General features: G+C 35.1%; 9 protein-coding genes across 9 annotated transcripts; 4 read left to right on the top strand and 5 right to left on the bottom strand.

Annotated features, from left to right (window-relative positions):
• Positions 1–204: 204 nt before the first annotated feature.
• ELE39_003589 (guanylate-binding) lies at positions 205–3,084 on the top strand (the record flags this gene model as incomplete). Its single annotated transcript, XM_067346693.1, has 1 exon — positions 205–3,084. The coding sequence occupies one exon, from the start codon at positions 205–207 to the stop codon at positions 3,082–3,084; it is 2,880 nt and encodes a 959-aa protein (XP_067200006.1).
• Positions 3,085–3,300: 216 nt separating this feature from the next.
• ELE39_003588 (U2 Hsh49p) lies at positions 3,301–3,942 on the bottom strand (the record flags this gene model as incomplete). The annotated part of the gene is made up of 1 exon (XM_067346692.1): positions 3,301–3,942. One exon carries the CDS (start codon positions 3,940–3,942, stop codon positions 3,301–3,303), a length of 642 nt encoding a protein of 213 aa, XP_067200005.1.
• Positions 3,943–4,809: 867 nt separating this feature from the next.
• Positions 4,810–6,303, bottom strand: ELE39_003586 (ankyrin repeat; the record flags this gene model as incomplete). The annotated part of the gene is made up of 1 exon (XM_067346690.1): positions 4,810–6,303. The coding sequence occupies one exon, from the start codon at positions 6,301–6,303 to the stop codon at positions 4,810–4,812; it is 1,494 nt and encodes a 497-aa protein (XP_067200003.1).
• Positions 6,304–7,451: 1,148 nt separating this feature from the next.
• Positions 7,452–9,626, top strand: ELE39_003585 (putative low complexity with signal peptide; the record flags this gene model as incomplete). The annotated part of the gene is made up of 1 exon (XM_067346689.1): positions 7,452–9,626. The coding sequence occupies one exon, from the start codon at positions 7,452–7,454 to the stop codon at positions 9,624–9,626; it is 2,175 nt and encodes a 724-aa protein (XP_067200002.1).
• A 2,472-nt stretch (positions 9,627–12,098) lies between these two features.
• On the top strand, positions 12,099–19,706 carry ELE39_003584 (large with ARM repeats; the record flags this gene model as incomplete). The annotated part of the gene is made up of 1 exon (XM_067346688.1): positions 12,099–19,706. The coding sequence occupies one exon, from the start codon at positions 12,099–12,101 to the stop codon at positions 19,704–19,706; it is 7,608 nt and encodes a 2,535-aa protein (XP_067200001.1).
• A 270-nt stretch (positions 19,707–19,976) lies between these two features.
• On the bottom strand, positions 19,977–20,392 carry ELE39_003583 (Tim10 DDP zinc finger domain-containing; the record flags this gene model as incomplete). Its single annotated transcript, XM_067346687.1, has 2 exons — positions 19,977–20,314; positions 20,377–20,392. The coding sequence occupies 2 exons, from the start codon at positions 20,390–20,392 to the stop codon at positions 19,977–19,979; spliced, it is 354 nt and encodes a 117-aa protein (XP_067200000.1).
• Positions 20,393–20,508: 116 nt separating this feature from the next.
• ELE39_003582 (transmembrane) lies at positions 20,509–21,744 on the bottom strand (the record flags this gene model as incomplete). The annotated part of the gene is made up of 1 exon (XM_067346686.1): positions 20,509–21,744. One exon carries the CDS (start codon positions 21,742–21,744, stop codon positions 20,509–20,511), a length of 1,236 nt encoding a protein of 411 aa, XP_067199999.1.
• A 1,077-nt stretch (positions 21,745–22,821) lies between these two features.
• On the top strand, positions 22,822–23,889 carry ELE39_003581 (uncharacterized protein; the record flags this gene model as incomplete). The annotated part of the gene is made up of 1 exon (XM_067346685.1): positions 22,822–23,889. One exon carries the CDS (start codon positions 22,822–22,824, stop codon positions 23,887–23,889), a length of 1,068 nt encoding a protein of 355 aa, XP_067199998.1.
• Positions 23,890–24,104: 215 nt separating this feature from the next.
• ELE39_003580 (DEAD DEAH box helicase) lies at positions 24,105–27,083 on the bottom strand (the record flags this gene model as incomplete). Its single annotated transcript, XM_067346684.1, has 1 exon — positions 24,105–27,083. The coding sequence occupies one exon, from the start codon at positions 27,081–27,083 to the stop codon at positions 24,105–24,107; it is 2,979 nt and encodes a 992-aa protein (XP_067199997.1).
• Positions 27,084–27,168: the final 85 nt, after the last annotated feature.

The raw sequence follows: 27,168 nt of genomic DNA, 5'->3' as shown, positions 1-27,168 counted from the left end.
TTCTTATCATTTTTTGATGATTATTACTGTGAGATTACCAATTAATTGTGTGTTAGTTTTGTATAATTTTGGAATTTGAGTTATATTTGGGTTTTAAGGCTGGAATTAGATCCTTTCGAAGGTTAAATGTAAAAGGGGAGCAGATGCCTTTAGTCAAAAAGACCATTGGGCCAGTTCTTCTTAAATATAACGGAGTTACTGCAAATGGGAAGATCACACTCCCTTTTTGTTATCTTCTTCTACATAGCAGCTGTTTGTTTGTCTGAAGTTTATAGTAGCCAACCACTTTCAGATAAACAACAAATCAAGCTATTTGAAATTAATAATGAAGGTGATATTAAGGTACCTATTGAATCCATTGAAAAAATTAGACAGATTGAGTCTCCAATTTCAGTTGTTTCTTCTTTAGGTCTGGCAAGATCGGGAAAGACTACTTTGGTTAACTTGATTTCAGGAAAGTTACAATCTTTTGAAGGTAAAGATGAGAAAGAATCTGATGGAGTTAAGTGGGTCCAAAATAATGTAGATGGATCCATTTTTAGCAATTATACAAAAAATATTGACTATATTCTTCTAGATACTGAGTCTTTGGTAATTGGGAGAGGAATCAACTCGTCAATTAAGTTAGCAATATTGACCCTTATTCTTTCAGATTATGTATTGGTGAATTCGATAAATGAAATGGATATTCTACTTATTGACTTTACCAGACTCCTAATCAGCAAAGCAGTGATGTTTTCGAGCCTATTTCTAAGGAAGCTCAACGAGTTGAGCGTCCCGAATAAGAAGAGCTTGAAAAAAAACCTCATTTTTTTGGTTGAGAATCTTCACAAAACAAGTATTTCCTGGATTTTGCATAGGAATATTAATTCAGATGAAGAACAAGAACCAGAAAAGTTTTCTAGAAATTACAAAGACTGGCTCAAGTCCAAATTAGAAAAGTATATTTGGCCAGAAACATCCCAAAGTAAAATGTGCAAAAACCTTGATTCATTTATTGAAAGATTCAATTTTTACAGAATTCCATACTTTGGAACAGAAAAAAAATATAATGGGTATCGATACCATAGTATAATTCGTGGTCAATATCATGATCAAGATCAAGATCATGAATTTGGGAAAGGAAGTGGTAGATCCATGTTTTTGGATATCTTTAAGCCTGGCTCAGGTGAGGAGCGGAGGCTAACAGGAGCAGAATTTGCAGATTTGCTGGAATTGTTCTCTGAGCATTCGTACATTTTCAATTCATTTAAACCTTTGAATTTTGGAATTACAAAAGGTGATTTAAAAACAAGTAACTTGGTCGAGAATACATTACTCATTTTTGGTACTAGGTTAGAGAATCAACTTCTGAATGAGAATATGTATCCTCTACTGGAGATAGAGGCTGATGCAATATATAACAAAACCTTGAAAGATATCGAATCATATTGGTCGTCCATTTCAGAGTTTGACTATTTTGACTTTAGTAGCTTGCTAAAAAGCGTCCAACCTCACTTTGAGAAACAGTATAAGTCTATTTTAAGTAAAAACTGCGAGCGAATAAGATCTCACTGTAGTGATGTAATTGATATCCATATTTCTCATGCAATCCACCAGATTGAACAATTCTATGAGAAAATTCCAATTCCCCAATCTATGTTGATAGAATTTACCAAGAATTTGGAAGCTGGTATATTGAATGACATAGAAATGGCCCTAAATAAATCCTTTGGAAGTTTTGAGTCTGATATAAGTTCGTATAGAAATAGTCCTTGTTGTAATATTGATGGATCATTAACCCAAGAAAAGATTGAATCAGCTCTGTCAAAACTTAGAAAGAGAAACCAGGAAGAGATCGAAAAGATTTTACTGAACGACTTTGAGCAAGCCTTAAGTATGATTAGATCTCTAGAAGAAGTGGATGATTCCTATTATAAAGTTAGTAAGGAAGACTTTGAAAAGAAGCTGGAGAAAATGAAGAACTCATCAAGACTCGTCTTTAATGCCCACACAACCATAATAAATGAAACTGACCTTCATTCAAGATACTGGAATAGACTTAATTCAGAATTGGATGAATTTATAGAAAGAAAAATGCTGACCTGGAAGAAAGTTTGTAGAAAATACTCGTACAACTTTGCTAAATCCATTGCTATTAGACAAAACATCTCAATAAGAAATAAACTGACCCTTCCTATAGCTGATTCTGTAATTTTAGAGTCTTTTAAGAATCTGAAGGATAACGTCAATAAAGAGATGAATGGTATATACTGCTCCAATGAAGAATCCTGGAAAGATGCCTTAATGGAGCTTATGAGTGTAATAGAGGATGACAAAGAGCAGCTAATGAAGGAAAACTTGATAGCTCTTAAGAACTTACTCCACAGACCTCTGAGATACGCTCTTATAAATGCAATGGAAATTGCCAGACAACATTATAGCTGGATGAACTTTGTAAGAGAAGCCACGATTTTAGCTCAGAACTCTCTGGAAGACTCTGATAGCTGGGGCTCTATTAATATAGACAGCAAGACTAAAGATAGAGTCATCGAACTTTGGATTGAAATGGACCTTTCTGGGATTCGAAAAGGATTTGTAAGGAACCAGATTTTCATGATTGTGCGGTACTTGCTTTATTCGCTGATATTTACCATAATCACTTTTATTACCCTCTTCAAGAATAACTCCAAGCTCATATTAGGAGTGGTATTTCTGTCATTCATCGCGTCAGTGTTGCTATTTTCTTCAATCGAACTTGGTGTTGCTGGAGAAACTATCACACATAACCTTACAGACCTTTTTGTATACTTTGGGATTTCCAGATTCACTCTCCATTACATTAGACAAAACATTATACTGATCTTTGCTGTTCTGGTTGGAATAATTTGTGCTGCAGTTTATGTCAGTCTAAGTTTAAAGGACGGAAACTCCTGCTCAAATTCCAACCCAAAACCCAATTCGTTCCAAGAAAAACGAGGACCAAAATTTTCACCTAGGCAAAAACTTACCAACTCTAACTCTCCTGCAGCATCACCCTCACTGGGAGAGAAACTCAAGCACCAGAATAAATCCTCAAACGCAGTAAAAACTTTTATTTTTTAGATTAGAGAAAATTCAATTATTGAAAAACTATCCACCTAACTATATACATTATTAATTCATTTTTTTAATTCATGTGCCATCTGCATACATTCTGTATTTATGCATAAACACACTAAAAATGTGTTATCCACATTAGAACCTATATTACAAATCAAATACCGGTGTTTGCAAGCATATGCATGTAATTGACACGTGTAGGGCGGGTTACCCACATTGTCACTCTTGCATGGGTTTGGCCTTAAACTTGGATTCCAATAATCTTTCAGCGTAGTTCCCATGTTTTTCGTTCTTAGAATTTTGTTTAAACGCATAAGAAACTGTGATTTGTTGGTTGCAGAAGAATTGACCATTGAGAGCTTGAATAGCAGAATCAGACTCTTGGAATGAGGAAAAGTTTATGAAAGCGCTATTTTTAGGGTTTTGAGCGTTTTGATCATTGCCTACAATCTTTAGTGACAAGATCTTGCCAAAATTAGAAAAAAGATAAAAGAGGAATTTCTCATCTATTTCCGGAGATAAATTTCCTACATATAGGTTTGCCCCGATATCTAGTGGTTTCCTGTCATTCGAAGCTTTGCAGCACCTAATTTGTTTACTAAATAGCTTTATTGAGTTCATTACTTTTTGTGCGTACTCCACATCAGAAACAAATTCAAACTCAATAAAACCGAATCCCGAATGATGGCCCGTTACTTTATCTCTTGGAATATGAACTGACTTTACAGGTCCACACTGTGAAAATAGCTCTGCTAACATTTCCTCATCAACTTTGTTTTCTAAATTTCCACAATATAGTGTGGCCTCCTGATTTCTTTCATAAATCGGCTGTATTTCAGGAACTCTATTTGAAATACTCATTCTTGAACTTTAATAAAAAAGAATGTATTAATAATTTGAGAATATTCTGATTAAGTGTTTTTTCTAGAAGAAAGAATCTAAACTCTCTCAACTTTTGTGTCCACTCTTCGTAATAATATTGTAAGATCTTTCGTATCGATTCTAATTTTCCACTATATTACTTTTATTAGCGAGCTTCTCAACTCCCTGGCTTCTCGTGCCGTTCAAGTTCAGTAGTGTGGCCATTCGAGGCTGTTTACTAGGAAAGGATACGATGGGAAAAAAAATATGTGAATATACTTGGCCTGTATTAGTTTAAGTTTTTGGTAGCCTGTACAGCCAAAGTTAATTTATATCGAAAAACTTTTAAAAAACTGCCCGCCTTTTTGGCCTTTCTCTTGATAACTATTCTATAAAGTCCTGGCTCAAAAAAATCTCTGAAAATGGGAAAAATTTTAAAGCGCACTCGGAGGGACTCGAACCCTCAACCTCAGCCTTAGGAGGGCTACGCGCTATCCATTGCGCCACGAGTGCTAACTAGTGACCGACTTTACGTAAAGAGTAAAGTTATATATTACCTTGTAACTTAGAATAACCTAATCTAACTATTCTCTTTCAATTTTTAGATCAACAAAGGAAAAGTGCAATTTACGTCATCCCAATTTGTTATGGCAGCCTTGACAACTGAAAATTCTATACAAACATAATAGACCCGAAGAAGATTAACTAAGAATCGCACTACCGCCTCCAGATATCAAAAGATATTTGAACAAAGGTTATGTGGGGAAGGCACTCGGCGCCAAATTGTGCAAAACACAAAAATCGCATGTATAAAGATAATTATTAATAAAAATTTTGTATTGGTGGAATCAAGTAAGTAGTACCTATCTAGACCTGACTTCGTCTATTGTTACGTTTCACAATGTTTTTAGCGTTAATTCTCTCCTTCTCTTCTTGCCGAATGTAGTTCCATTCCTGCGTAGTAATTTGGTTTTCAGTAAAAAGCTGTTTAAGGAGGTAACAGAAGACCCCTCCGATCGTCTTTCTTCTTGACATGTCTGCTGTCAAAAGTCCACCAGAATTCTCAATCTTCATAGTGTTTTCATAAAGTTGGAGGCTTCTTTGTGGTCCGATTGTCCTAATGACTCTAGCTATAAATTCCTTTTTTGGTTCCTGTAGCCCAGTAACTATAGTGTTCAATACTATGGACTCCATTGTATCTAATTCAAATCCCCTAATAACAGATATTTCAGATGCCTTATCGCCAGAAATTGACTCCAAATAAGCAACCATTTCAGGATGTTCTCTGGTCGATGCGAGACTTAAAGGAGACATGTCCCAAATATCCCTAGTTTGAACTTGAGACCCATTTTCTATAAGAATCTTCGTAGCTTTAAGATTTCCAGACAAGGATGCAATATGAAGAGGAGTCCTCCCATACTTATCTTTTGCATTCACATCAGCCCCCTTCTCAATTACCCACTTAACGTACTCCAAATTAGATCTGAAGCTTGCATAATGCAAAGGAGTTTTTTTGTCTTCATCCACATCATTAATATCAGCACCGTGCTTTAAAAGTATCTCCGTAATCATGCGATTGCCTCTAATTGCAGCAAAATGAATAGCTTTGCTAGAAATTGGACCTCCTCTGCATGGTGCACATGTATGTGGAAGCCCCAAGCTTAAATCTGCTCCAAAGGAAAGTAATAATTCCACAACTTCTGGGAATTTCTTCGAAACTGCAATGTGAAGAGCCGTCCAGTTCTTGTGATCTCTGCGATTTATATCGCAATTGTACTTGAGAAGCAACTTCATTGTTGGAAGCCACCCACAAGCTGATGCATAATGTAATGCAGTACGTCCAACCTTGTCAGTATATAAGACGTCAGCTCCATTATCTAAGCATGACTTAATGATATCAGTCTTTCCAAGAAACGAAGCTTTGAGCAATATCCCATTCAAATCAAAAGTGTTTTCAAGTGTAACAGAAAATCCGCCAACAACACTACTTGCTTTATTCATACCTTCTTGTTTCAGATTCATATACTGAGAATTATTTTCGCTCTCGAACTCAAACCTAAAGGACTCTCTATCTTCCTGAAGAGTGCCGACATCTATATACGTATTTTTAGCTTCAACTGCTTCATTACTATTGCCAATACAAGTATTATGTAACTGTTCCTCAAAAGTTGGAAATAACAGATCTGAATCATCAGTATTCAAACACTGATGAATGAACTCGTAAATCTCATGATTTAGTTCATCAAACTCCCCATCCATACTTCCCACGTATTCTCCATTCTTAATTCCCACCGCTCCCAATCTTCCTTTTGGGTTCTCAATAGAATTTTGAGACCCTCCATACTTAACTATTTCCACCATTTTTTATACTTAAGGATTAAACTCGATAAACACTTACACACTCACAATCCAAACATCTAACTCTCATTCCAGGCCACTTTACTTCTTAAAATCCCATATAAATCTACCCACCTTCTGTATTAATTTACTTTTACGCTTTATACCCAAACTAGCTGTGAATTCTTCCCGCCTAAACGATTTTTTAAATAATAAATAATAGTGGGGTAAAAATTAGAAAATTAGCAAGAATGTCACAATAGTAAATGATAGGATAAATAAAGTTGTTTGGATTTATAGATAGATTTTAGTGTATTTTAATAACTAAAGGAAGTTTTTAAATATATCTGCTTCCTCTTCTTTGGTTCATTTTTAGCAAAAAGAGCCACTATAGCTCAATAGACTCTCCGTTTAGTTAGGTGAGATGCATTGGAGCGAATACAAAAGAAACATATTGAAATCTAGGACATACTATTGCTTTTAATTACATCGACTAAGATTTAAGGGTAAATTCAAATGAACGAATAGTCGCGATGGGATTAAATCCAAAATAGTGAATCAGAGAAGAAATCTGCGAATTTCTGTGTAAGTTACGGAAATAAGTGAAAAACAAGTAGGAAGTCAAAAAGTAAGTTGAATCTAAAGAATGAAGTTTCCAGATATATAGGGGAAATCTGAACGCTAGAAAATATTAATGATAGTTTGTGTTTGTAGGCATTGAGTCAGATGGAAGGCCTTTTATTCTTTAACTCCAAATTATTTCATATCGTACTTACATAGTTTATTCACTGCGACTAAACTTGGGCTTTCCCTCGCAAACCTACATGAAAGAATTTTTTTCCCCCCTGATTGAACCATTTTACCCTCCAAGAAATAAAACATTGCTATTTAGACTATTTAGCCATATTATATCTATACAGGGCAAAATTTTTTGGGAAGTTGCCGCCTAAACCATTATATAATTATAGAAAAAATTCTCGGGTATAACTTAAATAATTACTCATTTTAGAAAAGGCGGGAATTCTAGGTACCATTATGTCTTCAAAGTTTCCAAACAGATTTAACAAGAATTCAAGAACTTGAAAAGACAATATTTAAACGAAGGTTTAAGGATAATACTGAGATCTCTAAGAGTTATTAATGCAATAGAATCAAGAAAAAAGAGTATCGAGATGTATAGACTTGTATTACTTTTTAGTATATTCTCCTTATTGTCAAGGAGGGTTTTATCACAAGATAATGGTTTCATATGCCAATGTTACTGTTCAGTTTCTCAATACATTTTTGAGAATGGGAAAATGAGTTTGGATTCTGTGGAGTATTTTGCAGATATTAAACCGGTTTCTTTGAATTATCCAGGAAAGGAGGGTATTTTGGACTTTTCTGATAATCAACCGAAATTGAGATCATTGAACGGTGCAGTTTCTGAATATAGAACAGGTACAGTTGCATTGTGGAACTCAGGTTTTGACTTAAAATCTCTTTCTTCATTGGATAAGCCAAGCGGAGATCATTCAATGATTGATTTGGTTTCATCATTTGACGAGATCTTTTTGAACGTGAACCGCATTCCAAAGTCTGTTATGAATATTGATAGTAAAGCTCCAGCAGTTTTAATATTCAAGAACAATGAAGGAAACAACGCTTTCAATGATGAGGAGTACCGTCAAAGATATTGTGAGAGTGCTTGTCAGAGGCCAATTTCAAACTTGAAGAAGTATTCTTATTCCAAGACGGAATTTGTTGAATTGTCATACAGAGGAAATATCTTTAACCAATATCCAGCTAGAGACTCTAGTTACTACTTGGGTTTAAATGAATCAATTAAGATGAACTCCGGTAAAGGAAAATGTGAAGCAATCGCTTCTTCAATGGCAGGTACTGAGACAGCTTGGCATTTAATATTTGAAAATATTAGAAAGGAGAAGACTGAGCAGCTTCTTAAAGAGAAATTTGTTCAGATGTATCCGGTTGTGGCCAGGAGTGTTTCTTCCCCTGTATCAATTGAGCTCACAACTTCCTCCAAGGTTGACTTTTCAAACACTGCTTCAGCAAGAACTAAAGCCTTTGAGAGATTTATGAAAAAGAAGTACGAAGTTAACTTCTTTGATTTACCAGAAAATATGCCAACCACTCTTGAGCAACAGATCTCTCCATTATTCCAATTTAGAGCTAAGTTATATTTGGAGGGTAATATTTGGAAGGTTAGTGAGATTTATTCTGGATCTGAGACTTTATCTCAGGACTATTCTTATGAATTCTTGAATCTTCTCCTTTCTAAGGAAGAAGTTGACAATTTGGTCACATCCCAAAAAGATATTATTGAGGAATGGGCTGAGAAGTTTTGGAATTCAGGTCATGCTGAGACCCATGTGGTTCTATCAGCTCCCTTAGAATCACTAGAGGAGATTTCAAGAAAGGATGATAAGCTTGAAGATTTGGAGAGATGGATCAAGGCAAAGGAACGCCAGGTCAGATTTGCTACTGGAGATATTCCAATTTCCTTATTGCAGTTCGGAGACAAGAAGGCCAGCATCCGTTCCCCATTAAAATCCTCTGAGATTTCTTCTACAGAGGAAGCACCAGTCAATGAAAGTGTACCAGAGAGCGATCACTATGAAATTGAGGAATCTGCTTCTCCAATGAAACGTGGGGAAGAGCTCCACATAATTTACTACGGTTTACTCACTTTGAACTGTTTCACTCACCATACTCAGGGTGAATCAGCAGAAAGTTTCCATCACTCTAATTTGGTAGCATTTAACATTTTCCCAGACTCCTTATTAAGAAGAGATGGTGACAATTCATTCGTAAGAATCCAAATTCCAAAAAATGAGAAGAGATGGAAGACTATTGGTGGAATATTTGACAGCGAAAATTCAATTAATAACTTGATTAGAAACTCTTCATACAGCTTTGTTTTACAGCTTGCAAAGCACAATCCACAGTTATATTTAATTTTGTTCAGAGATTTGAAGCATATTTTTGGCTTCGGCAATCCAAAGATTTTCTCGTTAAACACTTGCCGTGTCCCAGTTGCAAAGCATCACGTTGAGATCATTTCTGAGAATGAAAACACTTTGCAGAAATCCATAAACAAGGTATTGTTCTCAGATCCATTCCACAACATCTCCACAACAAAGATTAAGTTTTCTGATGTTAACCACTTTAACTCTCTTGTTAACACAATGTCCAAGTGTTTAGGTGTAGTACCCCCAACTGCCAGAATTAGAGTGAATGATCACTTTAAACACCCACGCTCCATTGTTAGTGACTATGTTTGCGCTATAGACGGAGAAAACCAGAACTACTTACTCCAGTTATATTCCAAATACAATGTTAACTAGCTCAACTCTGCCACAATTTTTATTGAATAGAAACAAAGATTAAACTGAAGTTTATACTAAGGTTTGAGCTAAAACGAGAGTGGCTGAATCGAATAGAGCTGAATTAGGCCAATTTATCCGAATTTGGTTTCGAGTCCGAAGCAGACTCATTTAGATCTTCATTCTAAGCTATGTAATGGGCTGATTTGAGATTAGTATGAGGAACTGAATTGTAAAGATTTATGGTTTCTACCATTTATCATAATTTACCGTTGATATTGTTCAATACAAGCGCAAAAATAGCTGAATAAATGCTCTGAATTATTTCAGGAGTAGCATCAGGTCCGGTTATAAACTCAAATGGGATGGAAAGAAAATTAGCTTACAAACCATTAAACACAATAATACATATCATGCCCTGGGATTTACTGTTTTCCCTATCTCAGCCGAATTTAACTTTATTACTTGTTTATTCGTGACTCATCAATTCTCACCATGCTTCTAGTTATACCATACGCTAGTTAGGGAAGATAAATTACCTTATTATATTTTTAATTCACCAATTTTACTCAAGTTTCCTTTTTTTTAATATTCTGTATTCCAATTACGGCCGATTTGGCAATGTATCCACATGCAAACGGTCTTTTCTCTAAATGCATGTGTCTGCATGTGTCCACTTGAAATGTTTGCATACCGGTATAGGACAAACAACTTTACACGTAATATATTTTATAAAAATTTTTATGTGGAAAGTTCAAGGGAAAAAAATGCAATTTGAAGTTTTCTTTGTTATTAGAATTATTCTACTAATATAAAGAATTTGTTTGGAAATTCTAACAAACCTGTTTTTCTCACTTTTTCTCATTCATTCCTTATGCTCTTTTTTTCCTTAGATAGCGAAGATCAGGTTAAACTGAGAGATTCACGTAATTTGTGCAAAGAAAAAAAACAGCAATTTAACGAAGGCTTTGTAAAAAGTAAAAGGAATAAGGTTTAAGAATAGGGGGAGGGAGATAAAATCTAAAGAAAAATTATTTTAAAACTCGTCAAAAAACATATCTTTACAATCATCTCATCAAAACTTTAAGTTCAGAAAGTGCCAGACTATTAAAAAAGAAAATTAACTCCACTGAGAAAGGTCCAAAATAGCAACCAGAAAGACATAATTAAGCTTGAATAGTAAACTAATAGTAAATGGCAAGCAGTTCTACTTTGATTTATTTTTTACAACTCTACAGATTATATTCTCCACGTATTATCTAAATTTTGGCCAAATGTGCGCCATTTAATAAATTATAAATTGCATGCACTGTTTTTTGCCGCCTATCTCATGCATACCGGCATGCATATTTCCGAAATATTTCCTTTCTACCGCGTGCGTGCATAATTGAATCTTTTTTAACGAGGTTAAGAATCTATTTTTATACGGCAAGGAAAATTATCCCAGTAATAAGCCTAGTACTAGCAAGTATAAAATAATAATCAATCCAATAGCTCTCTAACAAAAGAGAAGATTCATATAGTTTTTTAAATATATATAAATACTGATTATTCGGGAAAAGGCCGAGATCCTAAATAACAATATTATATATATTTACTTATATTTTATATCATATCACTTGTATATCTCAATCCACCCATTCTGAAGCCATTCAGTAACTAGCAAGAATAAGGAAAAGGATAACAGAAAATAATTAAGTTTGTTTTCCAAGTTAATTCTGCGTGATTGTGTATTAATCCAAATAAGTATTTGTTTATATAGAAATATTATAAATCTCTATATAATCCTTGATATTGTGATCGCTATATAAGTTAAGTTTGATAGAATTCATCTACGAAATCTATATATGGCTATAATATATAACCATGGCTATTAATAAAAGTAAGTTTAATCACAAATTTTGATATATTATGAGTATTGGTCGTCAAAATAGAGAGAAAGATATGTTGACCTTAAAGCAACTAAAATATATTTATATAGACGAAAAAGAAGGTCAGATTATTCCTTGAATCCACCTTCATTTGAATATTGATTATACTTCAATGCAAATATTTATCTACGTTGCATTTATTGGAATTCTTAATACTAAAATACGTTCTAAATCATTAATATTTGACCAAAAAAAAAAAATCATATTTTGCAATTATTACTTTTTTATGTAAAAAATTTTTACTCAGAAAAAATTTTATATATTCCACGCTTTAATATTGTGATGATGCAAAAACTACGTAATTTCATACCGATGTTAAAACATCTTCGGTACCGATAATTGATTTCCAAGAGTATGTTGCTTTAAGAATTAATCAAAATAATAATTGAGAGACACTTATTCAATTATTGTTTCTCTAATGATTCACTCATTAATATATCAATATTTATTTTAATCTTTCAATTTACTTTTTTTAACTTTTTAATCTTTAGCTCAAAGAGCACCTGATAATGGTGTAGCAACGGCTATATCATCAGCAAATCAGCACAAGAAATTCAAAAGAATGTTGTTGTTTTCACTTAGATCACTTAGTGATTTGTGTGTACCTCCAACATTATTGTACAAGGAAAACTCCTTGGATGCAATGCAAAGAGGTATACTAGAGATCATGAGTGAAGCACTACAACAATTCCCTGATGATGAAGATATCTCAACAAATTGTGTTAGAATTATGTTTGGTATTTCTGAGTTTATGAAAGAATCGCAAGATACTGAATTAACCAATATGTTTGCTTCAAGAGGAGGATCAAATACTGTCGCAATGGCTGTTAATGGGCTTGTTGAATCCAACGATTCATCCATTTTAGCTTCCATATGTACCACTATCGAAAATCTGTTTTGTATTGGTGCTTTAGACTCCACTACTGCTGCAAGTTGTCTTGGTAAATTTTACGAAAGTAAATACCTTGGGAGCAGTGAACTTGTTAAAGTTACTGGAGCAATTTGTGCAATTGCTCACCAAGAAAGCGGAGTTGCTGCATTGGTTCAAGCGGGAATTGGATCAAAAACCTTGACTTTTGCTCATAACTGGACTAAATCTGATAATGAGTCTGCAATCTTAATAGAAAATTGTCTCGAAATTGTCAGATTATGCGCTAGTTATGGTGATGTACCCGAAGATGCACTTAAAGCTGTTGTACATATTATTGATTTACATCGTAGTAGAAGAGGTATCACAGAAAAAGGAGGTGCTTGTTTGGAGCTGTTAATGAATCCTCAAAAACTCATGGAGTGTTTAGTTGTTATTAAATCCCCCAATTCTGATATTACTCAAAAGGATGATGCTTTGACAATGCTTTCAGCAATGGCATATGTCTCATCCTTTGCTGATGAAATTGTTAGACAAGGAGGTATTTCTATGGTTGTTGAAGCTCTTAATCAAGGTGTTAGTGAATATTCTCAAAGTGGAGATGAAGAACATACTGCCAAATCCAGTCGTATTATTATTGGATCATTACGTGTACTTGCTAGAGTTGCTTCAAATCCTTCAAACGTTGATAATTTGATTGAAATTGGAGGTATCGATGCAATCTGTTCAGCTTTCTCAACTTGTATTAATAATCTTGAAATCTCTACAGCTGTATGCCAATCATTATATCCATTATTTGTAAGAGAAACCACTGCCGTAGCTGCAGCTTCCATCATGGGAGATCTCCTTCAACTCTTTTATTCTAATGTTGAAAATGATAAAGATTTCACCAAATGTGCCGCTGACCTTTTATCAATCGCATCTCAACATGCTCCTCTCGCTGAAGCTCTCATTAGTGTACAAAGTGTTGAAATTGTTGCCACATGTTTAAATTACTATTGTGATGATACAGCATACCAATCAGCTTCTTTAGGAGCTTTAAATCATTTAGCACCATTCATTAAAACTTTGCAACCCATTTCAGAATTTGGAGGTATCTCAGGTATCGAGAAATCTATTATTGAAAATGTTAACGATGAAGCACTTGTAACAACTGCTATTCAATTAGTTGAAAAGCTCTCTGCTGTTTCAGATAGTTCAGTGTATTTGAGCCAAGGAGAAATGGTTAATGCTGTTTTGGAGGCAATGTTGGTTCATAATTCGAATGATTATATCAAAGAAGCAGGATTAAATATATTGGAAGTTATTGCCACTGATAAAGATGTTACTCTCCATACTACAAATTTACCAAAGGTCGCTCTTTCTAATCCAAATGCTGCATATAAAGATTTGGCTGCAATTGCAGGTCTTTGCAAAATATCATCCTTGGCTCCTCTTTTCTCTAGCTTAAATATATGTGACGATATTCTTGGATATGTACGTAAATGGATCTCAGAAAGTCCATTTGAAGGTCAAGAAAAGCTTATTTCTGCGGCTTTCCAAACTACAAGTACTCTTAAAATCTCTGAAGCTCAAGGAGATCTTGGACCTACTATCGTTCAACTTTTGGATATATCGACACTCCCACAAATGAAGACTTTTGCTGAAAAGAATACCAATGATAATCCTGTTGTTGAGAATATGAAAGCTGTTAGAAGTTTAATTGAAGTTCAACGTATTGGAAATGATGAAACTGTTGTCAATGTTGTTAATGCACTCGTTTCAACTATTAGAAAATATATCGAAAACAGAGTTGTTCAACTTCAATGCATTAAGTCTTTCTGTATCATTGCTGAGACAGAAAGTGGAGTCAGAGCAGAGATTGATAATGGTGTTATTAAAGTTTGTCTTGCATTTCTTCAACGTACAAAAGTACTTTTAGAGTGTCAAATTGCAGGTTTTACTCTCTTATCTCTCTTGGTTAAATATTCCCCAGAATCCATTGAAATCTTACGTAAATCTGGTGCCATTGAAGTTGTACAAGGAGCAATGAGACTTCATAATAGAAGCTCCGAACTCAGATTAATCATTGCTCCTTTAGCATTAGCTTTGGTACCTGTTGGAGAAATTAAGAAAATTATATCTGAAAAAGTTGGTGAAATCAAGATATCTCTTGATTCTGGAGATTTGAAAACAATTCTTCAAGCCATTACTACATGCAATGAACTTGCCGTTACTCCAGAAGGATGTAAATTCACTATTTCTGAAGGTATTCCAGCTTTAATTCCAAGAATTGAAGAATTAGCTGGGTCAAAAATAAGTTCCTCTGAGCATGGAATTGTGGCTCAGAACATTCTTTGTGCCTGTTCCACCCTTTGTTCCTTATTAACTGCCTCTAGACCAGGAAAAGTTGCAATTGTTAAAAATAATGTCACTGTTTCTCTCTTAAATATGTACAAAAATCTTGCTCAATGCTCCTTGAATGAAGAAATTGAGACAGGATTAGTTGACAATTTGGTAGCTGTTGCTAATATTGTCAAGTTTGATGTCAAGGCGGCTGAGACTTGCTTTGAAAATGGAGCTGTACAGATTATTTGTACTAGTTTGGATAATTTCAGAGACAATGAAAAGATTTTGGGATCAGCTTGTTCTGCTATAGCATCCATGGCAACTTCTCCAAAAAGAGTAGAGATATTATTGGCTGAACCATCGTTCAATAACTTACTTACCAGACTCGTCAATACTGTGAATGAAAGTTCCAAGGCAGAAGTTAGAATTAAATGTCTTAATGCTATTAATGATTTAATCAGTAGTCACGATACTTCTGTGATCCAAATCACTACTGATGCTGGTAGTATTGTTGCAGCATTTGGAGTTGTTGACAAATATCCATCAGAAACTTGCCAGATTAGAGCAGCTTGTAGAGTTCTCAATTCTATTGGTAATTATGTTGATATTAGAGCATACTTTGAGCAGGATCTTCATAGATGTGTAGAAGTTGTTCTAAGAGCTTTGGATGCTCAAAAGAATAATGAAGAAGTTGTGGAAGATTTACTAATCCTTCTTAACAATTTGACCAATTCAATGGATAGCACCATTTTAAGGGAATGTGCCATAATAGAACTTATGCAGAACGTGATGATGATACATAATGACAATCCTGGAGTCATATCAAAATGTGGTGAAGTTCTATCAAAATGCGGGGCCGATGAAACTATTAAAAGTCTTATGGTGAGTATAATTAATACTCAACAAGAAAATGGTCCAGACTGTGCAAGAGATCTTGATCAATTATGTCGTCAACTTGCAATCTTTGTTGCATGTCAACCAGAGAATCCCGAGGATGCATTTCAATATACTGAGGCATGTTTACAATCTTTGGTAGCCGCTGCAACAGAATATCCAACAGATATTAGATTACTTTCCTCAATTGCAGTTTTAACACAGAGAATCACAGACAGAGCTTTCGACAACTCCGAGGATTCTTATGGATCTTGGGCAGTAGCAACTTCTGGAATGATGCAACATATTGAGGATAACTTGGAGGATACTTCTGGAAAAGCAGTAGCATCGAAGAGATATGTTTGCTCTGGAATTAGAGTTCTTAGTGGTTGTTTAAACAACCCATACACGAGAAACTATGTTCTTGAGAGATGTAATAACGGTACCTTCCTACCTCATATTGGAGAGATTTTGGACAAATACCAAAGTGACTCGGATGTCGCTGCAGAGACTTACGAGTTTATGAGAATCTTAGCAGAAGATCCAACAGGAGCTCAATACGTCGCTCAAACCCCAATGGGAGATATATCAACAATCATTTCCACAATTAAGAAGCATCGTAAGAACGATGTTGTTGCTGTTGAAGGAATGAAACTTATTGGTAATCTTGTTATTAATGCTGGAGTGGACTCTTCTTATATTTGTTCAACAAACGGACTTAATGAACTTCAGGGACTTACTGAAGGATCTAACAAGGCTGATATCAGAGATGCAGCTCTTTGTGATCTTATGACCAAGCTTATTTCTGCTGGACACCAAATTGAAGATAAATCCTTAATTTCACGCCAAATTAGAAGATGCAGAGCTTATGATGACGACCAGTCACTTGCAGAGCAGAGACGCGAAGCGATAGCTGTAGCAATATCAAAATTGATAGCTTCTGCTAGTGAGACATCTGAGAATGGTAAGATCCAAGGTATAGATTCTCCAGCTGAAATTCTATCAATGATTCAGGCTTACCCAACCTCTCCAGACGTTATCCGTGAAACAGCCAAGGCCTTAACCCCAATGCTTAAAGTAAACGAAAATGCAGCTTCTTTAACCTACAACTCTGTGCTTCCAATTCTTGCAACTTCTGCATTACCAGTAGTAGCAGCTGATCCATATGCTGCTGACGCAGTTGCTGATTTAATGCTTAATCTTGCTCAAATTCAAGGAATGGGCGTAGAGATGTCTCAAAATAAATGTACTGACGACGTCCTTAATGCCATTTCACAGCTTGGAGATTATTATGGAGATGAGTTTGGACAAGGTTTGAAAGCAAAAGTTGAAGAAATTACAAATACTATGGCTTCTGACATTCCAGCGGAACTTTCTTTAAAAGTTGTTTACGATATGTTCAAACGCAGAGAAGCTGAAGGACTTTCTTTAAGTATTACAGAGTCAACGATGGTGGCTGAGAAGATGGAGTATCTTGTTCAGACAATGGCTGAGCTTGTTACCCAAAAGATGGATGGCCCAACTTCCATTGATTTCAGATTTGGATGTATGGCTGCTCAGGTTATATCATCGATTCCTGAAGATGTTGAATACTTGGTTGACCACCAATGGCCAAAGACTATGCTATTGAATATCCAGAGTCAAGATTGCGATACAAAACAAGCCATTGCAAGTGGTCTTATTGATATTGCAAAATCTGATAAAGCTGCGATTCAATGTGCAACAGCGCCTGGTACTGCTCAGATATGTTGCGATTTTGTTCAGGAAATCCATAAAAGTCCAATAGAAGATACAAAGAAAGAAGAACTGTTGATTGTACGTATCCAATTAGTTGAAAAGATTGCAGTTAGCAGACAACTCTTTGTAGGTACCTCAATGCTTGATATTTTGCTATCAGTTTGGGAAGCTTATGACAACAAAAAGTACTCCTTAAATGTCTTGAGACACGTATTTAGAGCTTTAAGAAGAATTGTTTCTGATGATTTTGTTAGTGCTTTATTAAATGCCAATGTATTAAAGAGATTAATTGCAATTATTAAGGCAAAGAATGACATTGGTGTTCTTCCAGATGTTTTGTATTTATTGGGTTCTCTAGCAATCATTCCAAATATAAAGTCAGAAATTGGAGAGAATGGTGGGATTGACTCGATATGCGAGTTACTTAGAGCTTCGGTTAAGATGCCACCGGAACAAATTTCTCCAACAGTAACAAATGGGTGTTTAGCTTTGGCTAATTTAACTATCCAACATACCAATAACAAACAAATCTTCACAAAGTCTAAAGGTCCAGAAATCATTAAGACTTTATTTAACTCTTATATTGGTTATTGGGATGTAATTAACTCTTTGGGTGTTTTAATTGTAAACCTTGGATACAAGAAAGACGAAACAAAAAAGGAGCTTGGATCTTCTGGTATTCCTGCTATGATTGTTCAATTCTTGAACTCTTACAATGGAGAACAGGAAAGGATCGCAACTAGGGCTTTTATGTCAGTACTTAAGGCTGTAGCAAATATGTGTTTATACACTCCAAACATCGCAGTTTTTGCTTCAAATCATATAGAGAATGTCTTTAACCACTTATTGAAGGTTTCTGCCAACTTACCAAAGGAAACAATATTGATGGAATTACGTACTTTATGTAATATTGCGTCTGAGAATGAAGCAGGACAATTAGCTTCATTCAACATTCTAATTCAACCACTGTTGAACTTAGTCTTGAATGCTCCAGGAGATGATCCAGATATCAAGAGATTATGTTTTGACGTCCTTTCTATGCTTTGCAGAAGTCCAAGTAATGCGTCAGACTTCTTCAAGGCTAATGGAACTGATGTAGTAGTTAAGCAATTACTCAAGAACGACTATGATACTGGATTGATGACTTCTGCAATCCATCTTTTGTCCTACCAGACTTCAGTTCCTGAGCAAATGGACTACTTGATTTCTGCTGGTATTTATAGAGTTATTATTAGTATTGTAGAGGGTAAGGAAGGAAGCTCAGATCTTAAGATTGCAGCTTTCAGACTCCTTCGTCGTTGTATGGCAGATCCAAGCAATGCTCTGGACTTCCTAAGTATTGGTGGAGCACAGTCAATTTGTGAGTCCATAAAGAACAGTTCAGAGCAGACCCTTGTTCTTGTCGAGGCCATTCGTGTTTTGCTTGGACTTCTTTATTCAGGAAGCCCAGACTCAGAGTATAGTGCAGCTGATGCACCAAAAGGATACCAAGTTTGCCAGTTGGATGTTAATGACTGCAACGCAATTGTCAAGTCCGTGAATAATGCAATTCACAAGGAGGAGAACGGTAGACATCTCCGTTTAATGAGAGCTGGATTCGGTATTATGGCTTATTTGCTTTCTGAGAATTTGTGCATCGAATCAATAGCAAACAGTGAAACTGTTAACGTAATGAGCAAGGTCATGACAATCTTTGCTTCTGATATGGACTCAACTGCCTTAATATGCCAATATATTTCATTCTTGAGCAAATTTGCTTCAGATTTAGTTCCAGGAATAATAAATGACGACTTTAGAAATGCTTTAGAAAACTCAGCTTCTAAAGCAAAAGGAGCCAGAAAGGATTTTGTTACAAGTGTAAGTACAGCTCTTATGTCTGGTGATTACTCAACTTTGTCAGTTCTTTGTGGTGAATTTGATTTCGATATTACTCACTGGAATGTTGAACCTTATCCAAATGGTGTACAAGACTTACCAAAGGAGACCAAGGATTTCTTGAGAAACGGTGGAAAGCTCAAGATAGTTTTGGATGGAAAGTCAAGAGAAGAGTTTTCATGGAGAGCTTCTCAAGACTTGTACAAGCTTGAATGGAAGATTGGGACTAAGGATAATGATTACAACAACTCCTTGCCAATTGGAAAGATTAGAAACATTTGGAAGGGTCTTCAAAGTACAGTTTTGAAGGCTGCTAATATGGTAGAACCAAGAAAGATTACCGGACCTTCCTGCTTCGTAGTTGTTGGTCCACCATCAGAAGACCAACCTCAGGGTATGGAACTTTCGCTTAAGGCAAAATCAAAGAGTGAGAGAGACGGAATAATCGAAAACTTTGTAATGTGGAGAGAAGCTGCAACATACCATTGATTTATTTAATGAGCTTAATTTTGATTAATAACGAATCATTTATTTTGATTGGGTTTGGTAACTCAAAAATAAGTAGTCTCTGTTTAAGTTTGAATCTGAAGATTATAAATCGTAATAGATCAGAACCAAGTTGTTGAACATATCTCTCGGCTTTTTTTAGAAACATGATTAAATGATTGTTCAATAAGTTAATCTGCATTAGAGATTATTTATAGCTGTGAGGCATTGGATTTGAGATAATTTCTATTTTGGAACTTTTTGTTAACTTGTTTAGTTCTGTGTCTTTTCTGAGTCCTTTTTATTGGAGGAAGATGTATCTTCCGTCATTGTGATCCTTGAAGTGATGAATTCCGAGCTCTCAAGAAAATTCTGGGCACAGTTCCATAAACAAAGCTTTTCCTTCTTTGTTAGACTCTTTCCTCCACCTCCTGATCCACCCACAGCACACTTCTTGTAACACCTAGAAGTCAACTTTGCTATCATTTTTTGTGACTCCACAACTCTTTGTAGCAGCTGAAGTTTCTCAATCGCTTGAATAGAACTGTTCTCCTTGTCTCCCTCCATTATCTGCCTTTTTCTTCTCAACTTTAATCCCTCGATTTTTTGACCTTAACAAATTTCTTATGGAATATGAAGAAGTTGGCGCCAAATCAAAACCCGTCAAAATTACCTAATGACTGATTCATGCAAAGTTGGAATAATAATCGAGCATCTGGCCTCAAATGTTTGTCAGAAAGAACTTTTAACTCTTATACTTGGGTAAGGACTTGATGGAAAAGGAGTGGTGAAAAAGGGAAAAGAATTATTGTTCTTCCGTAGTATTTTGTGGGGTGTAGTAATAGCTTTCTTCATAGTATGGGAGTGGTTCTGGTCCTATTGGGGGAGGGTAGAAGTTATAGTAATAGTAGTATCCTCCTCCTGGGCTAGATGAGTATGGATAGCTATATGGATTCTCGCCCATTGCAAATGGTGATGTTTGTGGAGTTGCTTGTACTCCAGGAGGGCGAGGACTCGCTGATTCAGGGTTGAACATATTATTATTCATAGCAGTTTCGACATTACCTCCATATCCACTTTGGAAGTAAGGTTCAGTTCCAAGCAAAGGAAACCCATATCCAAAGAAGGGACGGTAGTAGTAAGGGTATGTTACTCCCATTTCTCCGCATCCATATTTGCATACAGCTGCCATATAACCACTTTGAGTTTTTAAAGAATGGGATGCCGAGTGTTTGTGGGAATTAGAAGATATTAGCTTCCTGTGCTTAGGTTGGCTATCTCCTTTTCTTTCACTCTCCTCTTCTTTTGAGTCAGATCTAAGCAGTTTTTCTGCGTCCTTGCTTTGGTTTTCATAATTTTGATTTTTTGATTCGAAGATTAGTTCGTGCACTTTGTTCCCTAACCTATCTCTTAAAATGGCCTTTTCTTTGTAGACACTGAGTGTCCCCTCATTTGTCAAATTAAACTTTAATACAGCCTCCTCCTTTTTCTGAGATTTTTCTCCTTCCATCTCTTCTATTGAGACCTCTCTTGTAATGGACTCAACATGATACATATGCTGATGCTTTTTCCCCTTGATTTTCTTTTCTTGATTCTCAGATTCTACTTGCTCTGGCTCGTCAAACTCCAGTATGATGGCATCTACATTCTCCAGACTCTTTAGTGGCGCATTGTAAAGCATATTTAATGGAAGTATTCCAGCTCCTCTTTTCCAGTGATCATTTATACTCATTCTTTCATTATGAGCACTCTTCTCTATTCTTGAATTCCTTTCAACAAAGTTTGACAAAATCCCTTTTTGAATAGCTATTTGTCTGGAATATTCAGATATTATGCCTTTAATCAGACTGTTTACCATAAATATCATTATACCTACCAAAATCAGATTCATTACTGCAGATACTAATGTAATTGCTCCCAGACTTTTTAAAATTATCCAAAGCTCTTTCTTTTTTTCATTCAAGTCCTGCTTTTCATAAACTTCCAATTTCTTCTTGTTATTCTCCACCTCCTGGAATGGAGTAATCTTCTTTTCATTCATTGGCTCCTATTTAATAATCTTATTCAAATTTAAAATAAAAATCAACTATATTTAAACTCTTAAAAAAAAAATAACTCTTTTTCCGTCTCTTTCACATATATTTATATTAATTTCTACGATAATATGCATAAATTATCAATAATTATTCTATTTCCTTTTCCAATTTCTACTTGATTAATTTTCTTTCACATTTACTATCCTATACCCGAAATTTTCCTCCTTTAGTCCCATAATACCATTATTGCATGCGTCCACATTAAATTTTTCACCGGTATTGAATATTTTTCTGAAATTCATGCATTGCCCACATGAATTTCATGCAAGCAAAATTGCATGCACCGGTAAATGTCAAAGTATTAATAAAAATAAATGAGGGGGAGAGGGTGATAGACGAATGAATAAAGAAGATAGGAGATACTAAAACTAATTTGAATTAATGAATAAAATAGTTTTAAGTTCTTGTAAGTGTTTCTTTAGAAGTATAATTTAAAACTACATTTAACTTTAAAAAAGTTTATTCCTTATTGGATACAAAAAAAATAAAAGTAATTACTAAAATTAATCTAGTCAAAAAAAGATGCTTAGTTTGGTGGGGGAGAAGAATTAATGATGCATGAAAATCAAAAGTTTAATAAAAAAAAGGATTATTTTGAATAAATGAGTAGACATGCCTGAAATATGCCAGATTTCACTCAATTTATTTATTAATTATTCTTTAAAAATTATTTTCGTACAAGTACGAGGCAAGGCTGTGTGCACACTCGGGTGCATATATCAATGACAGGGCGGAAGTACCGTAGATAAATTAAAATTCACATAGGGATTCGAATTTGTCAAACAAATTCAAATTGTGTAGATTTAATCCCTTTTTCTTCTTTTGAATAGCTCTAGAATTCACCAAGACCGTGCCAAAAAGAATGTTTTATACTAAAATTATATATTAATCCAATATATATATATATATATATGTATATATATATTGGATTAATATATATATTCATATATTTGTGCTTATTTATGTAGATTTCAATATTTAGGTGTTAATTTAAGTTGAAAGTAAAGAAATAAAGTAAAAGTATGGAGTTACCTCAAAAGATGGTTTTTGATGGCTATAAACACAACAATTTAGCTATACAAAGGCTTAAGAAAAATAACGAGAGAAAAAGTACAAAAGACTCACAAAAATGCGAGGAGAAGCTTGAAAGTAAGCTTGGAAACATATTTAGCGAAATTAGTTTGAGAAATGAATCAAATACTTTTAAAATAACAATGAGTGGCGAAATACAAAAGATTACAAATTTAAGTAAGCTTGACGCATATTACAAATTGATGGTGATTTCCTACTCAAAAATGTTTCTTGCTTTAATAAGTCTTAAAAATGATTGTGAGTTGGAGGATGTCCGACTTCATACAGTTGAACTAAGAAAATTGAACTTCATTTTCAATAATTGCACTCATTTTAACATTAAATGTAAACTTTTAGAAGGGAAAGGGAATTCAAATCTTCGGAAGAAAACAAGAAATAAATTCAAGGAAATATCAATCTTTAAGCAAGAAAAACATTTTCAAAAAGATAAATTAGAACTGTTGAACAAGATAGATTCACTGAATAGCACAGCAAATGACCTCAAGACAAAAATTAAGCATTATTTCTCAAATAGTATCCAAGAAAAAATAAATATTGGCAAAAATACTTTAATGGATGATAATTCAATTTCAATAAACTCAAAATCAAACACTGGCCTTTGCAATTCCGATTCAAGCAGTATTGAAATCTCTAATGATGAGAATTTCACCAATAGCGAAGAGGAGACTAATTTAGTTAATACAAATAAAGATTTAATAGAGCTTGAGACTAAATTTAAATACAACTTTAGACATCGAAGGTCGATAGAAACTATTTCATTCACAGGAAACAAGCTAGAGAACTGCCTTCCAGTAGAGTTCTCTCCAGCTCCAAAGTATCATAGCAGATCCAAAACTCAAAATACCAACTTTTTACAACAGGAACAATTCATCAACAAGCTCGGTGTATCTTTCAATGGAATTCTGTTTAATAAATCACCGGCTGATAAGCAGCTTGGAAATGCAATGAAGGCCCAAAAAATTGTTGAGTCTGCAAATTTGGGCAGAAACCTCATTTAAGAAACAATTCAGGCGGAAACTCCCACTCATAAAAAGTCTCGACACCAAATGGGCACATGCATATTACGGACAAAAGCTTCATGCAGTTCCCGCCAAAACTGTCATAGCATTGAACAAATCACAATGAAGAACCAATTTGAATAGAATAATCTGGATAAAAAGATTTCTAATATGGAGAGAATTTAATAGGGAAAATCTAATGCAAGAATAATAATTTATTGCCAAATAAGATCTAGTTCTTTGTCCAGATCTTCAGGATTAATAAGGTCAATGGGACAGGTATAATTTTGTTCAGTAAAGAACATACTAGTTGATTTAGAGTCGACAAAATCTCTGACCTTTGAGATGAATCTGAGACCAAATCTTTCAAGTTTTTGCCTTGCGCCCCATCCAGGAAGAGTTTTAAGAGCGTCCAGTGAAAGTGGGAGATTCTCAACAAGAGCGTCGATAGCTTCTTTTGATGCAATAGAGTTGGTATTAGAGATCCCAAACTCGGCAGCTAAGTTTCTTCTAAGTAAGAGTAGTTGGTTTCTAAAATCTTTGAGCTTTTCGCTTTCACTTTTAGGCTCTTTGCAGATCAAATTTGCCTGCTTCTTCTTAGCTATTGAATGGGGGGATCCTTTGTCGTTGAATTGTCTTTTTCTTCTGGAATCCTTGAGATTCTTATCATGAGTCAAACTCTCGATTTTGTTAGAGATAGACTGAAGATGAATAATACCACAATTATTATCGGGAGAGATTGATTGGTAGTTATTAGAGTACGAGGAAAGGGATGACTTGATATTATGATCGGAATCCATAGTATTTGATTCTGGAATTGGCGTAGAGTGGATGGACTCTAACTGGAAGGATTTGAAACATGAAAAGTCGAGTTCATGAATACCTTGATTCTCCGAATGTTTGTCAATTTTAAGTGAAGCGACCGATACGCCATTTTTGAGTTGAACCAAGTTTTCAGAAAAAAGCTGATTCACAATAAATAAATGTAGGAATCTTTGCAGATTTCCTGGCTTCCAAATACTCGCATCCTTCAAAAGGCCAATACATTCTTTTGGAACGCTTTTTGATGGTTTATCTGCCCTCTTTTTACCTTTCAAGATTTCTGCTAAGCTAGAGAGTGTTAAAAATCCGTATGTTTTTGTAGCTCTAGCTTGATCTCGAAGGCTCATTCTTACTGAGTGGAAGACTTGTTGAGCAATACTTTCCACATCAACGGTAGTTGGTTTTTCTAATTCAGATCTCATACAGTTATCGCACTTAACCTTACATTTACCTTTGAAATCTTCTCCGAAGTGACTTAGAATCATTGTTCTTCTGCATTCATATTGTTCCTCGCAATATTTCACCATTCCTAAAAGTCCATCAATTGTGGACTTGCTTGAAGTGTTATTCTTGGAAGCATAATACTTCTTGGAAGGTTTTTCAATATTGACCCCTGCTAACGTTTGTAGCCTAGAGACATCTTTGTAAGAGTAATATAATATGCATTTAGACTCCAGTCCATCTCTTCCAGCTCTACCACTCTCTTGGTAATAATTCTCCAAGGATTTTGGCATGGATAGATGAATTACAAGTCTAACATCTTTTTTGTTGATTCCCATTCCAAATGCTATCGTTGCTACCATGACCTGCTTTTCGTCATTCATCCATCTTCTCTGAGCCAAATTTCGCTTTTCTTCCTTCATAGATCCATGGTAAAAGGTTGCGGAAATTCTTTCTTTGTTTAGGTATTTGGAGACTTCTTCGCACTCATTTCTGCTTAAACAATAGATAATACTCGTAGATCTGCGAAACTGCGGAGACCTGAGCAACTCACAGATTTCCATAAGAATCTTTTGTTTGCTTCCACTTTTGGCTCTCACCTCGTATTTCAGATTTGGTCTGTCAAAAGAAAGACTAAAAATGACAGGGGATCGCATCTTTAGTTGCTTGGTTACATCGTTCAAAATACTGTGGGTGGCAGTTGCAGTTAATGCTATGATTGGGACGTTTGGGAACTCCTCTCTGAGCTTACAGAGCTGAATATAGTCAGGTCTAAAGTCAAATCCCCATTGACAAACGCAATGTGCCTCATCTATCGCAAATCTTAAGAGTCTGGATTCATCGTTAATTTGCCTTAGCAAGGAAAACAAAGTCTTTGAGTGCTTAAGCTTCTCGGGAGTCACAAATAAAAAAGTCGGACATGTTTCGGCATCTCCCTTCTTCAACAATGATGTAATATGATTCACCTCGTCTACCGACTGATTACTATTCAAACCGGCACATTTAATACCAAGGATATTTAGCTGTTCAATCTGATCGACCATTAGTGCCACTAACGGCATGATAACCACTGTAACACTTGCGGGATTATTATACTTTAAAAGGCCAGGAAGCTGAAAACAAAGTGACTTTCCACCTCCTGTTGGCATCATGACAAAAACGTCACGCTGGGAAACCACTGCATTCATTATCTGTCTTTGATTCGACCTAAATGATTCATTACCAAAAACTTGTTCATTGATCCTTTTCATATCTTCTGACCATTCAAAATCATCCCTCTCCCAATCAAAGTCATTCTCATTGACTTGAACTTTCCTCCTGTTATTCAATAACTTTTTCTCGTTTGACGAGCTTTTCTTAGTTGCATTCTTTCTGGACTTTGTTTTAATACACGAAAAGTTAGAATCCTGTTGGATATTCAAAATCGTATACAGATTCTCCTTAATCGAAGACGAACTTGATGCACTCTCGACTAAATTTTCTGATCCTCGACCTAATACCTTTAATTCTATAACTTCCTCTTCATCCTCATCCAACTCTTCAACTTTTATATTTTTATTAATCTTTTTGTCCACATGACTACCCACATGACTATCAGAATTTTCTGCCATGTATGTACTTTCAATACCGGTGTTTGCATACAGGTGTGTGCATGCATGGTTGTCACTATTGAGAACAATTTTTTTCGAGACATTTTGAATTACATTTGAGAGTGAGGAAAAGTCTCCAATAGGCTTTCCAAAAAAGATTTTACCAATATTATTTGTTTCATTCTGTAGCACACAAGATATTTCTGAGCTGGAACTTTTACTTCGATTCAATCTAGAAAGTAAATCGTTTTTTATTTGTTCAGAGTTTTCCTTGTACCATGCTAATTCTGATTCTAGGCTACTCTTGTGAGCTTTTCCTTGAAATCCAGATTCATCTTCCATTTATTGGGTTATATTGTTTGCCAATTTGTTGAAGGAAAAAAGAAATTATATTCTCAACCTTTTTTTTGGCGTAAAAATACCCAAA

Source organism: Cryptosporidium sp. chipmunk genotype I (assembly GCF_004936735.1).
Source record: "Cryptosporidium sp. chipmunk genotype I strain 37763 chromosome Unknown contig_7, whole genome shotgun sequence".
Lineage (NCBI taxonomy): Eukaryota > Apicomplexa > Conoidasida > Eucoccidiorida > Cryptosporidiidae > Cryptosporidium > Cryptosporidium sp. chipmunk genotype I.
The sequence above is the reverse complement of the archived record's forward strand: the minus strand, read 5'-3'. Positions and strand labels throughout refer to the sequence as shown.